This window comes from Lepisma saccharinum, chromosome 6 (genome assembly GCF_977018435.1).
Source record: "Lepisma saccharinum chromosome 6, izLepSacc3.1, whole genome shotgun sequence".
Taxonomy (NCBI): domain Eukaryota; kingdom Metazoa; phylum Arthropoda; class Insecta; order Zygentoma; family Lepismatidae; genus Lepisma; species Lepisma saccharinum.
In genome coordinates, this window is record NC_139234.1 from 51494813 (window position 1) to 51513426 (window position 18614).

An 18614-nucleotide genomic window follows, 5' to 3' on the forward strand; every position below is an offset into this window, starting at 1 on the left:
CTAGGAGTTATTTACCCGATACCTCGGAAATATTCATCCATTTCAACACTTTACAACTGATACTCATCGTTGGTGGCTTACTAAAGACAGTATAACAAAAATACAATATAAATAAGTATTGTACAGCCGACGGCAAAGATAATAGTGGGCAAAATGTAAATCATCGAGTTCATTCATTCCGATGTTCTGCAATGTGAGGTTGAAGAATTGAAACAAAAGCAGCAGTAAACGGCGGACAACCTATGTGAAATTTTATTCATTATAAGAACATAGAATGTGGAAGAAAGCGACGATTATACGTTCTAACTTTGAATTACAAAGTAATATCATATTTTTAAGGGCCATTTCACCATTATTGACGTAACATTCAGAAGTGTTCTTGAGACATAGTTTTGCATTTTTTACTGCACGCGCATAACTTCATTCAATATTAACAATACATAAAAAGATTGTTCTTATGCAAATGATAATAGCCACTAAAATTTGGTTATTTATAATTTTGATTCCCACAACACAATATAAAATAGGCGTAATACAAAAAGGACGTAGTTTTTACAGTCCCATGCATACTGCAAAAATTCTGTAAGATATAAAGAAATAAAAACAATCTAAATACAAGTTATTTTTGTCATGCATATGTTGTTTAATTTATGCTCATTATGTTTTGTATATCTCAATTAACATATTTTTTAAAAAATTTACTGACGTCACCTCTCTGGAAAATATGGCAATAAACTTTAGCATTATAGTATCCACTACTTTAGCAATACAATTTTTAGGAGCATTCTGCAACATTACATGCAAAAATCTTACTTTTGGATTTCTGGCAACCACTCTAACTGTTTATTATTTGTGGTAGAAACTAGAATTTCTTGCTTAGTTTGTACACTTTTCACTCTACTTAAACCTACAGTTTAAAGTGGGTCCCAACCATTATGTGCCTTCACAGGCTATCGAATCCCGGACAGCTTTGATTACAAGGTGGAGACATCATTGGGGAGCCCAACTTTATATTTCTATTTTTGTATTTAACTCGTTTATCCTTCTCTTATTATGCTTTAATAATACTAAGAAACACACATATACAGGGTGTCCGGAAAAGATTGTAGCTTTTAGAAACATATATTCTCAGTCCCATGATGTTGTATGAGTATGCTCTTTACAAGAAAAGGAAGATAATCTCTCTAAGTTTTGTTAATATACGTTTCAAGTTTACAATTTATATTCAGTCGACGTTTATGGTTGAATGTTACTTCTGCATGTTCACACTCAAGACCAAGGGATATTCTTTATCTGGTTCAGTGAGTGTCTGCACAATTTACACTTGTAAGCCTTCAGTTGCAAATGCTTATAAAGCACATCCCATACCGTAGAGTGTGACATTTTCAATCTACGACCCTCTTTTTGAAACGAGTTCCTGGCTTACCACACACTATCCACTGCTTCCACCAAACATGGTGGGCGACCAGTGTTTTCCCCTTTGCGCTGGTAACCTTTCTCCATATATTGCGCATATCAACACTAAATGTAGTTCTTATCAGATGGATCAAACCAAAACTGGAGTCGAAAACTGCGTTGAACTGTGATCACAAATCCCTTTTTCTGCTGTTTGGTCAGCACCTTTTTGCACAAACAGTTCACATGTGCATGTGTTGCAATCAGTGTTTGTCTTGTCACATATCTCTCCGCACAGTGGTTGCTTAGAACAAAAGTGAAGAAATAGGTACAATCTTTACTAGACACCCTGTATATTCAATTCTTTATAAATATGCTTTTTATTTTTTCTGTTTCAAATCCTCTCCGCTGTTGATTCGGGTGGCATCTTGCTTCTCAGCTACAAAATAAAGTGAATACACCTTAAAAAGCAGTAGCCTAATATGAATTGAAGCATTTCTCGATGTATCGTTACTGACGCAACCGTGTTACGTCAGTAACGCTACTGCTGCTTTAGTGTAGAAATATGTGTAAACATTATATTGCTTTATTCGAATTTCTGTTCTTTAGAACATGCATTGACAGTTTCTCTATATAGCTAATAGTTTGCACATAATAACAATTTCACTACAGTTATGTTACTGACTTAACAACAAAAGTGGCCATGTTTAAAGGGAAAGTTGAACATGATGATGTCCTTGCAATGTTCAAATTTTTCGATGAAACTGAACATTCATCTTTGATTTTCACGAAGTGATATTTGCATTCAGTGTGTGTTGTACATTAAGCCTCTCAAACTCTTACTATAACCACCGCCAATAATGCTGATATATGTATAATACACATACATGTGTCCCAAAGAAGATAGTCTCCTGGGTCACCTGAGAGGAAGTAGGTCAAATAAGTATCTGAACTGAAAATTTAATACATTAAGAATTTTCCAGAAAATTCACTTTAATTTTTAATGTCCTATTTCCTGTGGAATTGCTTAAGGCTTCTTGTAAAATAAATAACGAAAACTTAAGATATAATGATGACAAGTGAAACGAAATTTCACACATATATACACATAACAAATGAAGTCGTGAAATATAAAGATATTTTACATTGAGAGATTTCAAAATGATGTCTGAATCAAGTACATGAATATCTCGTTAAATATCGGTGATACTCCTGAAGAGACGTGTGTACATATAGGCGTAACTTGACGGGATTGCGCCCAAATATTTTCAGGTTTATTAAAATTTACAAGTTAGGGGATCTGAGGAGCAAAGTAATATAGAATAATATTTGCTATTTCGCAAACGTCACAGTTATTGAGAAAATAATCCTGAACGCTATTCTTATGAAATGAAAATATTTTCGAATCTCTCCCCCACAGAGAATCTCTCCCTCCAGGCTTGATTCTGTACCCTCAACATTAGTCCCCAAATTTGATTCTGTCCCCTCAAAATTAGGACCAAGTTTGATTCTGCCCCCTCAGAATTAGGACCCAAGTTACGCCCCTGCGTGTTTATGCTCTTCAATACTAATTATACTGATTCACTATAATTTTTAACTCTATCGTTCTCCTGAGCACATTTTTTTTATATTTCATTCCTGTCTGTGTGTCACCTGGTCACTGGAAAAAGTGATGTTTTAATTTAAAACATTTTAGAATATTGGTAGAAAGTAATTCAGTACTTTTTTGATTAAATTGTCACAGATAAGATCACAGACTATAGATTCGCTCAATTCACTGTTTTAAAAAGGTATTTCAAAAAATTATAAACGTTTTCTTAAAGATGTTATTGAAATTTGATTCTTGACGATATTAGTTATCAGGTGTCCGTCGGTGTTTTGCATTCTTTTCTCACAAATTATTTCGTAATTTTTACTTGACATTTTTTTCCACAACAGTAAATCATCCAAGATTCAACTTAACTTCAAAATAGTGTAGAATGTACTATTATTAATATGGTAAAAATTCCAAATCTTCATTGTGAAAGTTGAATTTAAAAACAGAGTAAGAACTACTTATAAGAAAGGATTCAAAGTTTGTTGATATGACTTAATGTAAAAATAATGTAGTTTCGATTTCAGGGGAGTGCTCGAAAAAAAAAAATCGAGGTGGGTTTGACATAATTTTATAATAATATAATAAATGTCAGGATATATATTATATATCTGAGAGGCGGTTGTTATTATTATTTCATCACTGTACGACACTACTTTTAAATATAGTTTTATTCATTAGGAATTGTATGACACACTGCTGAAACAATTGCCATGTGCTTCTAAAACAAAGCATATAGTTGTGTTGGAACATGTCGGATATAGGTTTCGTTTTAGTACGTGTTTTGGCCACGATTCTGTCTCAGGAATTCTTTCCACAAGCTGACGTACTAAATTAATATCCAATGTAGAACGAAAAATTGTCCAGTTCGAAGTACTTTGCAAAAACGTTAAATAGAAGTGATAACACATTATCCATTACTTGCTAGAAAAAAAATAAAAGTTATCATTTATTGCGCAAATTATATTCTTAGTTTCTAATTTTTGAAGAATTTTCATTACATCACAGTGCGGTTAGTTGTTTGGACATTTCTTATACTTTCATTTTGTAGATAATAAATGACCAGCTTTGCGTTTAAAATGTTAAAAGAAGTAGACAAAGAACGCTATTTTTTCATGTATTCTACCCTGCTACCACTGTCTCAAGGATACTTGGGGAGTAATCGAAAACTTCAGCAGACCTCCCCATTCTTTTCAAAATATAACTAGAAATACATAATTGAAAATCGAGTGAACATGTGCCTCTACGGAAACAACAAAATATGTATCTTGAAGGTATTATAAATATACTGCAATAACTAACATTTATCTTAAACCTATTTGAAGCGAGAATTCCTTCAATTTACAGCATTTCCACGACCTAATCCATATAAAGAAAAAAAACTATTGAATAGCATAGTCTGCGTTTCACGTAAGTCTCGGATGATTTTTATATTCTTAATTCTCCACTGCCAATCTTTATTGTATTTTCGTCATTTTTCTTGGAAATGATTTGGATATATCTGAATGCATTCATACGATCCTAAGTCTATGACAGGGGAAAAGCGGCGATATGATACCGGGCATTGATCATGCGTCAACCGACTAAAAACCTCCTACAGACCCATCGAAAATGCTTCCGCGCATCTAACATTTATCAATACTGAGTTAATACATTGTGCAATGAAAGCAAAACGAAATCTTAGAAAGCCCATCCTCACTATAGTTATGAACATCAATTTAATTTATTTTAAAAAGTTGAGAAATAAACACAATATGAGAGTAAAAACCGAAAATTCATACCGAGACCGACAAGAAGAATTACATTTGGCTAGTTGCGATCCTCCCCGCCACTTTCTTTCTGCTCCATGAAATTTTCTGAGAAACTGTTCTTTGTTCTACATGTTCTAGGTAGCTCGTTTTGTCTCTGTGTGCGAATCTATAAATTTCCACGAATTCGTTACTTACCTGATAATTTTGCACAGTTGAAAATATTGCATTGAACGCACGCTTTTTCACCGGTTTGAAGCGTGCCGCTCGGATGAACCCTTAACAAGGATCAGACAATTTTCCTGCTCGGAAAATATTTAAAAGAGACTAATAAAATGTAATTCTTCTTAAAACTTTAATTTTATTTAAATATGAAAACAAGCAGATAAAATAACAAACAAATTTGGTCCCTTTCTGCTGATGGCTTGTTACATTTGAATTATTGTGAGCACGTAATTTCATATATACCGGTACATATTTTTTTTTTTTTACGGCCGAGCCGATACCAATCCTGATGTATCGGTATCGGCAGATACCAGTGGTATCAGTATCGGAAAAATAGGTTGGATTTTATTTGCCGATACCGGCCGATACTATTCCCGTGTTTCGACCGTTCGCGGGTTCCGCAAAAATGCCGCGCGACTCTTTCGCGGAGACTAATTTTTCTGGAAGTTATTCAAAATTCGAAGTGTCCATTGATATTGTGTGAAAAAACTGTCTTTTTTATTACTTGTCAAGTATTTTTATATTGGTGTAATTTTTTAATATTTTAAAGCAAAAGTCTGGCAAATTGATACTTCCAATTGGAGTGGAATACACACCCAATAATATTTTGAACGACTTTTAGTTGTTTAATCGGTTCAATGTGTTATCGGCTCAGTATTATTGGAGTGTCGTGTCAGCCCCTTCAGTGTCCGTCTCTCCCCCACCTGCGATGACATTCAAGTTATAGTTAGGAATTTTTTAATCAGACAGTTTAAATATATTTCTTAAAATTTTATTTGTTGGCCAACAATAAAAGTTCTTCTTAAATCAAAACTTTAAAAAATCTGGCAACTTATAAACAAAATATGGAAAACATCATCGCTTTACTTGCTTTAGTGCATCGTCATGTGTACCGCTTTAAATTTAAAACTAAAAACCTAAATATTTTCATAAAATATACTGTCAGTATTATTTGCTTCAACATTTACTTTTCAAATACTTGGCATATGATACGACAGATATACGAAAAATGTCACGAAATTAATATCGAGCTACATTTGATTCTATTAAAAGATTATTAATCCCTGAATGCTTATTACACTTTAACGTTCCAGTAAAACTAGAAAACCTCATCCAGATTACATTACAGAATATTAGAACCAAAGTGAAAATTAATAATGATCTTACTGATCAGTTTGAAGTAAAATCCGGAGTGAAACAAGGTGACCCTTTGTAGCAGTTCTATTGAGCATCGTAATGGATGTGATAATATCCAAACTTGAAATAAGAGGTAATATCTCTACCAGATTCAAACAGCTATCTGCCTATGCTGATGAAATATTGATAATGGCAAGAACAAAGCAGGCCAAAAATGAGGCAATAAAATATGGTCTAATAGTAAATGAAAGTAAAACAAAATATATGAAATGTGGGAGGAAACCAAACAAAGAAAATAAATTAATAACAGACACAATGAGTCTTGAATATGTTAAATCTTTTAAATACCTAGGCTTAGCTGTGAATACCAATAATTCAATAGAAGAAGAAATAAGAGAAAGAATTATAGCAGGAAACAAAGCTTTTTATGCAAATACAAAATTATTACAAAATAATCTCCTGTCAAAAAAATCAAAACTTAAGTTATATTGGACAATTATTAGACCTGTGACAACATATGCTTGTGAAACGTGGGTGCTGAAAGATAGCCTAATACAAAAACTACTAATATTTGAAAGGAGAATTTTAAGAAAAATATTTATCCCCACCAAAATGAGCGATGGCTCTTGGAGAATAAAAATAAACGACGAGCTGGACAAGTTGATTAAGCATAAGAATATAATTCGATTCATAAAAGCCCAAAGATTAAGCTGGTTAGGGCATATCGAACGATTGTCCGATGAAAAAAGTAAAAAATATATATAAATGGAAACCATTTGTCAAGAGACCAGTAGGTAGACCTAAAGTTAGATGGGAAGATGATGTTAGAAATGATATCAGAATAATGAAGATCTCAAATTGGAAGAAGGATGCCCAGGATAGAATGAAATGGAATAAAATTGTTGAGCAGGCCAAAACTCAAAGAGTTGTAGCGCCAAGCAAGAAGAAGAGGCTATGAACCCAGGCAATCATAGAATATGAGTAATTTTCTGTTATTAGTTATATACTATCCTCCTTAAGCTATAAAAATGTATGTCACATATTCTTTTATTGATTGTGCTTATTCAAATGCATTGAAATGTTTCCACTATTCATAGTCAAAGCAAACTTTTTCATGTAAATATTCAAGTAAATAATGTAATATTTGTTTTACTGTGAAGAAACGATATGCCGACAGCAGGTTGTTGTTGGCTTCCCTGATAGCAGAGCCATAACGGTTAACCAACGGGTCCTGTGTTCGATTTCCGATGTATACGATGGGAACAAATAGTGTTGTTAAAACGAACGTTTCCAAAAAATTGATAAATCTATTGCATGTATATTTTTACTTGGTTATTTAATATCCCCCTAATATGTAGGTTCATCGAAATGACACGATGAACAGATAAAAGTGGTGAATCAACAAGCACAACGGCTGCGAGATAATGAGTCATATATATGTATGTGTGTGGGGGGCGGGGGGGTGGGGGTGTAGGAATATAACGAATACTTATCATCTATTCGATACAGAGTTTCCGAGTATAAACCAATACTTATATATATGTATCTGCCTTCTGAAATTGGAGATTTTACCTCTTTTGAGGGCAGCAAATAAATAAATAAATAAATAAATAAATGAGGTGAAAAACATACAGGCTACGTCATAAAAGAGAAATACTCTACGGAAGCTCAAATATAATACTGATATATTACATATATGTACTATTACATCAGTATTATTAATATAACATAGTATAATATTTACATTAGAAATACTTGGGTGCAATTTTCCTTGACTGCAACATAATAATATAAGAGTAATTTGAGAAATTTGAGCTTTCATTCACATTGTTCTATACTTTCTAATGTTTAATGTACGTACGTATTTCGTTAACTTTTACTGAATATTAATTACATACATGGCATATTCTAAGCATATGTATTGTATAAATTGCGTATCTACGTAGGTATATTATATTTTCTATGTAATGAAACTGGTGTGGTAGAAATAAAATTATATTACAAGATCAACAGACCGATCAAACATAATAATAATAATAATAATAATAATAATAATAATTACGATTGAATTTTCTTTTTTTTAAATGTAAACTTGCAATAATTTATTATGCACCTACACCTACACGCAAAGAACAGCATTCACATGCACAAGGGAATATGCTTTATATTTACAAATTCGAATAGAACTAAAAATAGAGCAGCTTTGAAATAACGAAATATCAAAATATATATTAGAACTCAACCCTCAACATTCATCAGCTAATTCTCGCCATGCCATCAAAGACAAAGGATTATTATGCCATTCAGTTTGTTGATGAGAATAAAAAAAAATGAAACAATGGCCACTGCAGAGGACGCAATGCCAGTAAATTGTTATTTATGAACACACGACGTTGTCAAACGCCACTGCTAGGTTTCGCCCTGTGATTGACAGAAGTATGAAACAGAGATTGGTGCAGAGATAGCAACGGCGACAGACTGGCGCCACAGAACGAGTCTAGTGACCTGTGCATGAGCTGTCGTATTACCCTTTTCTTCTTTTTCCTCTACCCCTTCCCTTATTCCCGTTGACGTAACATGTATAATTGTAGAGTCCTTGTAAAATCAAGATTATCACCATGCAATTTGAGAGATTTTTTTTTCTTTAAGTTCTGTCCTTGAAGATAACACTTGATGTTATCGTACTATCTGTAGTCACGTTCTGTACCTGCCATTTTATTATTATTTTTCAAAAATTCCTAATTAAATTCATAATCCCATTGTGAGAGTAGAAGTTAGTCTCATTAATTTTTGGGTTGCATGAAAATAAATGGATAAATGCTAATGGAAAAAAGAGTCTTGGGTAGTTTCGCCATGGACCAGATATTCTCGAATAATAATTGAGTAAGCGGGAGCTTCGCAGAAAAGTTAGATTTTGTGGAAATGTTACGTTACCTACAAAAACTGCACATTTTCGCAACGGTTTTTGAGGTATTAGATCCGTGAACAACAACTGTGCTATTTTTATTCTGTTTTTACTAATAAACCATTTGCCAAAATAGTATTCTTAAGCGTTTTCTCTTTTCCATCGGGTAGGCTTGATGATTGTTACTTTAATACTATTGTTTTACGAACATATGAAGCACATATCCGATTATCTACATTCGATGCAGTGGTCTACATCCCCAGTAGATTTAATATGCTCAAGTAAAACTAGTATTATCCACCTAGGTGGCCAAGTGTGTTGTGTGTTGGACTCACGATCTAATCTCGGAAGATAATAAGTTTGACTCCCCAAGCAGTATTGTGTATATTTAATCTACTCAGAAGTCATCTTCATCGTCGCGAGTAACCTAAAGAGTTGGAAGAGCTACTTACTTAAGTAATCAAAACAAAAATAAAAATATATCATACTTCAAGACACATACAAAAAGTATTTTGTTTTGGTATTAATATGAAAATAAATGTTGGTTATACAGTATCCTTATCATCATGAAAATGTAAAATTTTGCAATTTAGTATTTATATTTGTGCATTAAAAAGAGTGTTCCATTACGTTTGTATCGACAGAATTAGTAACCCTATTAGACGAGATGTTATTTCTTCGTAGTCCAATGGAACACTTTCTTTTGTATTCAGATAGTACTCGTATATGATAAAAGACTGTTAAAACTATGATAGTAATATTTCCTATGTCTTGCAGCAATTTAATTGAATCTTTATAAGTAAATGTTCAATTTACAAATATTTACATTTATATAAATTTGGAATGTTATATTTAATGTAGATATTGTTTATTTCAGTCCATGAGACTTGTCGGAGGGCGACTGGGCTTTATCGAAGCAGGAGAAGGCAAGAAAGTGACGTTTGTGAATCCTAATCTTGTAAGTACAATGTTTATTCAAATTCAATAATATTGTGTTATCCACATGTAATATATATAATGATTATCAGTTTTGAGGATTACTGTTTATTAAATGCTGTTTCGAGATATTTTTAATACAGCTACTATATATACAGCACACTCACGCTTGTTTCTATTTTCCAATACTAATACCAATACTAATTTATTACTTTATTACGAAAGATAAACGACAATTTTGGAACACTTACTTTATGATTTGCACTTGCTTTCCTAGGAATATTGATTTCAGTGAAACTCTCTTTATTAGAAACCTCAAATTCCATGATTTACCAAATACATACGTTGAAAGTTTAAAACTGAATTTAATATTTTCTCCTTTCAATTTGGATTAGTTTGCAGCTTAAAGTTCAATCCGAACAAGTACGTGCCTCCAAGGGTATCTAATTTTGATTACAATGAGAAGACGTTACCACTACGCCATCGGGAAGGTTCTTAGGTTTTGTTTATAGCTAATAGCAATTAACAAGAAGTCATGTATTTCATATTTTTTTCATTTGTCAAAAACTGATTTTGAAACTTTAAATTAAACTTTTTAAAGCTTCTACTGTTATACCAATTTTACCCTCTGTGAATCTCAAATCAAACAATGTTCTCAAAGATTATTGGACTAAACTATATCGTTGCATAGTGAAATTTATGTAAAACCAATTACCGTGGTTTTATATTATACATTTTTAGTAAATTCATGTATTTTGATATAGATCACGTTTCCCCTTAATATGTTCTTTAAAAGGGAAGAAGGAAAGTGATTATAAACTATTTAATTCAAAATACAATAAACTTTACTAGATTTTCTTCAAATATTACTGCGGATTTAGAAAAGTTACTATATTTGCCATAATATGAATACTACCAATAACTATTATTCAAGGACCACAATATATTTCGACAAAACATAGTAAATACTTTCCTTGCAAACCGTTAGTAAAAATTTTTGTACGAAACCTACTTTAGGCACGGACAGGATAATCATAATTAGAGTCACAATTTCAAGAACCAGTAGCATGTACCTCCAGCGGGAATCGAGTCTGTAACTTCTTAAATTTCCTAGAGCCAGCCTCCTTGGGAGATGTAGTTAGTGTAGCGTGTTACGAATCCAGAGGTTCCAGCTTCGAATCTTGGCTAAGAAGCGAATGTGTTGTTCATTTCCCGTCATCCATCGTTGCGATTATTCCAAGAGGTAGAAAAGCGACGTAAAACATAAAGATGGAAGAAAGTATAGATGCTTCGTTGTGTTTTTTCTTGTTTATTTTATCAACGAGCTGTTCGTATTCATCGCCTACGTCATAGATGTATAGTAAATACAATAAAAGAAGAAAAATACAAAAAGTTTTCAGATAGAGAGTATTCATGTTTGTGAGGGCTAGAGAAACTGGGTGTATCAATAAATGCAATTGTTGAATCGGAGCCTTTGATATTTCGGGGGGTTAGATTTTGATGTATATCCGTAAGGTAAAGCACGTGAATAAGATATTTACATTTTCTCTGAAAAATGATCCTATCTCAGGTTCGGTGTGGGAAAAATATCAAGGCTGAAGATCTACGAAACAGAATAATCTACTCAGTCTTATCGCGAAACACAAGGCTCGCTACATTCCCTCACCATATCAAGATGGCTTATTAGGGACGCGTTGTGTGGGTTGCAGCCTACAAGGGGAAAACGATGTAGCGTGTGTGAAAACCGACTTCCACCTCGGCACCAGACAGTCTGAGGAGGCGGTGCTGTGTTAAGCAGTGGGCATGGCCTTAACAATACCTTACATTTGGACCAATTACACGCTAGCATGAGCTGTCCATTTACCAACTTTAATTTTGCCACGGCGGAGAGCTGTCATGGTTGCTTCGGCTGAAACTTGGAGGAGACATTTTCCTAGTTCGTCCGTACAAGCATTGTAACTTCTAAACGGCCGTGAAACATGCTGCCTTGCTTCTTTTATCTTAGGTAGGGTTTGGGGTGACAAAAAGGGGGGGGGGCAACAGTCTCTATTAAAAAGAAATCATAAACTTTATCAACCAAAACAGGCATATTTCTAGTAACTTATATTTTCCCCCGAAAACTTAAATTGCTACGGTTATTTCATACGTGACAAAACATGTATTTTTCCACCTCCGCCCCAATAAAAATTCTGAAACCTCCCTATACGAGTATGACATATCGGTAAAAATTACCGATAATATTATAGACGCTATAGTTTCTCATTGATTGATTTGCTGTTTTAAGTCCACTTTATGCACAGTAATGCTACTCGGGACTGGACCTACAGTTTAAAGTGGGATCCGAACCACTATGTGCCTCCACCGGGTATCGAACTCTGGACCCCTTGATTACAAGGCGACGACGTTACCACTGCGCCACCGATGAGGCTATAGATACTATAGGCCTAAACGATTCATGTAACCTGAAGATATTTTGAAGCATATAAATAATGTAAATTCATCATAAAAGGGACAATAGTACTACATAAGGCAAAATTCATATACATAGCGCAGGCTGCTGTCGCCACATCAATTAGCGATATCAACACTTTAAACAAATTAAACACGTATATCTATGACACGTGCATCCTTATCTCTGATGTTTAATTCATTGTCTAAATTCCATTGTGCTGAGATAAATGTATATCTTGATATTTGAAAAGAATATCCATTTACTGCGCATTGTATTTGCACTGGCAGCATGGTGCGCATGGCTTTTTACAAATTAATAAAGGCAAATTAAATAAATATATAGTGCTTACTAAAACTGCAGATATTCTTCTTGATTATACACATTGCATATTACTATCACTAATATTAATAATTCATTAGAAATAAAAGTAGCAAAAAGAGTTTAGTAGGAACGTTGCAGCTTTAGTTATTTGATGCATTCATCCAGCTAAATCCAACCTCATCAAAGTTTTCTAAATAAAGCTGGAAGTTTCTAGCAATACGTTATTAACCCTTAAATAATATGATCTACTAAAAAAAGAAATACTATGACGAGCAACGTATCGTTTTTTTCCCATCTGATATTTCAAAGCCTTCCTTGGGTACCAGAAATATTGAAAATATCTCATTAGAACACAACCAAAGCATGTATTTATAAATACTTCAAAATGTTTGGTTACGGGCACCTTTCCAATTTCATAAAATTTATTACGCCAGTCTCAATCTGTACAGTACAATCTGTCCTACAAAGTCTCAAAATGCAGTACCAAATTACTATTAGAAATTTAGATGAAAATCTAAATCTAATCTTTGAATTAACAACGTAAAATAGGGAAAAATAGGCTCAAAGTCTTTCCTATGAAATGCATCGATAGATTATGCTCAATTCAAATATTGATCAGCACTGCAAGATATCTAGCTGATGTGAGCATTTCAGCCGAAAAACTCTAAATGTATTATTATTTAGTGTGCCGATCTGTCTCCCTTCGCTGCCCCCCCCCCCACACACACACACAACCCACTCCATATATTAATTCTTATTACTAAATAGTAAATCAAGTGAAGCCCTAAAGTTTTTGTATTTCTCTCCACAAGTCCCAAAACTGTAAACATTTATTCCAGTCTCATTTCGAAAATATCGAAAATTTGCAAACGGAGTTTGCGTATGTTTGAGTGCGCATCTTTCCTAACTTCCAAAATTGAAACAGCTTAGTCTAGACATGTAAAAGAAATATAAAGCTAACCACTAGTGTTGGGTCATATATCGTCCAGACGATATATCGCGATATTGAAAAAATATCATTCAGGCGATATCAACTAGTCTATATAGAGTCACGATATTTTGGCGATATATATCGTGTCGGCGATATATCGTCACGATATTTGGTGATATATATCTAGTCAGCGATATATCGTCACGATATTTGGCGATATATCGTCACGATGTTTTGGCGATATATATCGAGTCACCGATATATCGTCACGATATTTGGCGATATATAGCGTGGAGACGGTATATCCCCGATATCACGATACGGAAAAAATGTCGTATCGTCTGTGACGATATATCGCGATATCAAATTTTCGATATCGTACATCCCTACTAACCACCTTGCCATTGAGGCATATACGGGTAGGAAAAGGCCTTACAATTTTTGGCCTCGGCCATAATGCAGATGATGTAATCAATAACACGATCCGCTCCGACCGCCTTCAAACCATACATACCTAGGTACAAGCACAGTCAAATATATATGGGGGGATGTTCAATCTTTAACTCATTTTCAATATTTACGAAACACTATATCTGTAAGTATTACCACGAGGTAAAGAGCATATCATATTTTTCTTTTGGGAAATTCACAAAAAATGCTTATTTAGAGTGTGATGTGTATGTATATAACTGTGTGTGTTTGATATTGACGTTCTGTCCTGCATCTGCCACAAATAAGAAGCAATTTCCAAGATAGGACTACAAGAACAGATGAAAGTTATAAATATAAATTGCCTGATGACAAAAATCCATCACGTCAATAATAAGGTTGTGGTGTTAGTTTACAATTCCACCAGGAATCCTTAATTGCGGTAGCATCTAGAAACAATATTACGATGCCTCCGTCGTGACTAACAATGGTCGTGAAATTGTTGTCTCATGTTCCACTTACGGGGTGTTCGGGGTTGTAATGGGGGTTATACAATAAAAAGCTTCCTCGTGCGACAGATGTTCTGAAGAAAATTAGGATGGATACGTGGGTAGGAGAGAATTCATAAACAAATGAAGGGTCGGGGAGGGGGGGGGGGAACAAGTAAGTCCATTTTCTGTCGTAAGAGAGGTAGTGGTGTCATTTTATGCCCTATGGATGCTGTGCTGGCTTTCTCTCGTTTCATATATTTGACACTCCAATTCATCAAAGCATAATGTTTGTACCGTTTCATTTACATGTCGAGTAACGTTTTGCAATGAAAATACCATACATATAGATATATATTTTTTTTTCTAAAGGAAGGCTTTTTTTAGTGAACGGGCTTGTAAAATATTTGAACAGTTTGATTAAAGCAAATAAAAAATATATGTAAATATGCATTTTTCTGTTTCTGATATGTATATATGAACTTACTATTGAAGTGTTTGTTGAGTGTGTTAATGAAACTGTAATAATTTCAGTAACATTTTCTTCCAGTGAAAATAAAACATTCTGGATGTACTCTATAATTCTAACTTAATATTTTTTATTGTCTTTGTAGCTGAATTTTGGATTTTTTGTAAATTATAGTTTGCAAAATATTACTGCCATGTTTATTTACAATTACATGATAATGATACTACTTACGGTTTAACATGATTAGAATTTTGTATATAGCTTATTTCTACACTAAATGTTTGCTGTTTTTGCCTATAAAAATTATTGAATTCTAAGTCAAGAAAAATTTAAGTGTGTTTATAGTTTACATATTACATTTCATTTCGTACATATATATTTTATATCTTTTCCTTTTCTTTCTTAGAACCTAATAAACACTATTACGAGATTAATATACTTTCACCAAAAGTGATTATGATACTTACAAAATCCTTATGTACATTATTCTATAAATTATTTCTTAATCGCGATTTAAATCATCCTCATTTATATCATTGAATGATATTGAATATGTTATAAAACATGCAAAATATCTTGCATACGCTGACGACATTAAATTATATCTACAAATTGATAATAATATTTCTCATGAGAAACTTCAGGATGATATTAACTCAGTTTATGATTGGGTCAATGCAAACCAATTGACCATACATTCATTAAATCATCTGTGCTAGCATTCTCTAGGAAAGAAAACTTCAAAATTTTTAATTATTTTATCAGTAATAATATCATCAAAATGTGAAATCCATTAAAGATCTGGGCATTATTTTGGACAGACGCTTAAAATTTGAAGACTATATTAATCACATCATAAATAAAGCAAGAAAGCAATGTACCTATGTTATAAAAAAATGGAGTTGTTCCAACAACTTACAATTTCTAATTTTAATGTTTACAACTTTTGTCAGACCTATAGTGGAATACAATATTCCGATTTGGTATTACGCATGTAGTGCTAAGATGAAACAATCAATAGAAAAAATACAAAACAGATTTATCACATTTATATATTACAAATTCAAGCTATTCAAATACTCTTATGAGTATGATAACCTGCTGAATCACATAGAAATAGACAGACTTGATGTCAAAGCTGAAAAGCTATTTTTAATATATATAGAAGGAATCTTGGAGGGAAAATATATCGTACCAAAACTCCTTCGTATGATATGGCTTAAGGTGAAATCATACAATTTGAGTGGAAATTGCGAATTATTATGTCTTGATAAGAACTACAAAAATAACAATTATGTTCTGTATCTCATAAACAGCTATAATTCGAATACTGTGAGATAGATAGTGATAATGTTGTTAAAACAATTTCAACTTCATATATAAGGATAATTATTTAAGAACTCTCTTATAGTTCTATAAATGAAATATAACAATTGTATATTTTTTTATGTATTTTTAAAATTCTAGTAGTTTTGGTTATGTTTTGCTAAATATTTTCAAATGTTCTCGGCAGTTTAAAAACACTTTTAAATAAAAATAAATAAATAAATAAATAATAAATCGATCCACCTTGAAAATGGAAACAGAGTATGCTATAAAAGACGTTTTTAGGGAGAGGGTCCAGGGGGTCCGGACCCCTCCCCGAAAGACTTAGAAAGTACATAAATTATATAATAAAAATGTACTTGTTTATCATTTGTTATATAATCCAGGGTTATTTATTTTGCCGAACTTACTGGAAGACAAAAATTATATTAGGATCATGCGCCTTTGATTGGCAGTACTAAAGAAGATTTATGCACAGTACTACTTCGGATAATATGCATAAAATATTAGTCAGGAACTTTACTTTTCGTCAACTAAATCTAACATCCTTCTTTCTTATTCAATAAATATTCAATTCTTTATCTATTTGACATTAATATCCTTGCCAGGGCAGTTGTTTTTATACAAACTTTGGTGATCTTGAATACACGTAAGCTAGATAACGAATAATGCTGTTATATCTCTATTCTTATACCGTCTTTTTACCTATTGATGCAATAATAATAGTACAATATTAAATAATTTAGGAATTTTATTAATACTTTAATGAATTTAATATAATTATAATTTAATTATTGTAATTTTAACATTTATATTATTATTATTTCTGAGACATTGGTTCGGACCCTGTCCGCAATATAATTCTAGGTACGTGACTACATGTATACTCTGTATGTTACGTTAGGAACAACTCTGTAACAATTGCTGGCCTATTTCCTGCCTTACTGGTTCAAGGTCAGTGCCACAACAGTTTGTAAATCTTTTACGAGTTAAGTGTATACTCGAGTCCTGCATTTCTACTGGACAACAGTATCAAAGAAACAACTTTTGCCTTTCTATACCTTTGCATGAAGTTCTACTTCTGAAACAAGAACGAAACATGTGTTCATGGTAAGATGAAGGTACCGAAGTTGCTTTGGGGCATTTCGCCGTACTGGTAAAGGCGACCTGACCAATTTACTTGTCAAAAAAGCCGTTTCTTGTAAGAACAAAGATGATAATCACGTGATGTTATCTAAGGGATTCCAACAAAAACTTAAAACATAGACTTGCGATTTCCCAGAACTGTACAAAGGGCGACAAATTTCATTGGCTTCACGAAAACTCTTTTACACATAAACTTCAAAAAATCCCTCTCAAAGAGTACTTTTCTCGCATTGAATTTATCTAGCTTAACGAATACATGAACTACATTTTTTTTTGTTGACCCATAGGAAGGGTAACGGGAGGATAAGGCAAAATTGCCTACTTATTCTTCTTTTCTCCATTTCATTTGTAACCCTTCATCACATTTTGTAATTTATTTCCAGGTCTCTTTCATTTTCTGTCTTAGTATCTCCTTACTTGGACTTATTCCCTCCCTTACTGATAATTTCTTTTCTGTTTTATTTTCCGTTTTGTTTCATTTTCTCTCTCTCTGACCCACTCATTATTTCTCTTTCTTCTTTTTTATCAATTTCGTTTCTTTATCTCCCTCTCTCTTTCCCACTCTCTCACTGTATATCCCATTTTATCTCTCTCTCTCTCTTTCTTTATTTCTTTTCCGTTCTCCGATTCTCTATTGCTTCTTTCCTACTTCTTCTTTTCCCTATTTCCTAAAACTTTCTATTCCGATGGCGACACTATAACTCGCTTAAGAAAAAAAATGTTGGTTTTGCGGTCTCCCATACCAACTCTTATACTTTCCGAAACACGAAAACTAAACTCAGTAAAAAGGAGTTATTTTCTGTTATTTACTGTGCAGTTGTTAGTATTTATCCTACATATACAACAGGTATCGGCATGTGTCACAATAGGAATGCGCATGCCCTCACGAAAATAACAGTTCCATCCCTTTACTTTTTAATTAACAGGCAGACTGTTACATTTTAAGTTAATATTGTAAATTTTACGTAACTTCTAACAGTGTAATTGAAAAACTATGTTGATGGTGGTCACAAGCAAAACGTTTACACACACATACAAGACACGAATAATTCTTGTAAAAAGTTACATAAATAGTAACCAACATGGATTCTTTCCTCATAGATCCACTGTAA

The 18614-nt window shown here is 33.0% G+C and overlaps 1 protein-coding gene across 2 annotated transcripts in view; it reads left to right on the plus strand.

Annotated features, from left to right (window-relative positions):
* The window catches only part of LOC145989386 (uncharacterized), a 72626-nt gene that overhangs the window by 25206 nt on the left and 28806 nt on the right, over positions 1 to 18614 (plus strand). For both annotated transcript variants that reach the window (XM_083124728.1, XM_083124727.1), the window contains exon 5: positions 9882 to 9962. In XM_083124728.1, the coding sequence (XP_082980854.1) occupies positions 9882 to 9962 (81 nt within the window). The remainder of the gene's footprint in view (positions 1 to 9881; positions 9963 to 18614) is intronic.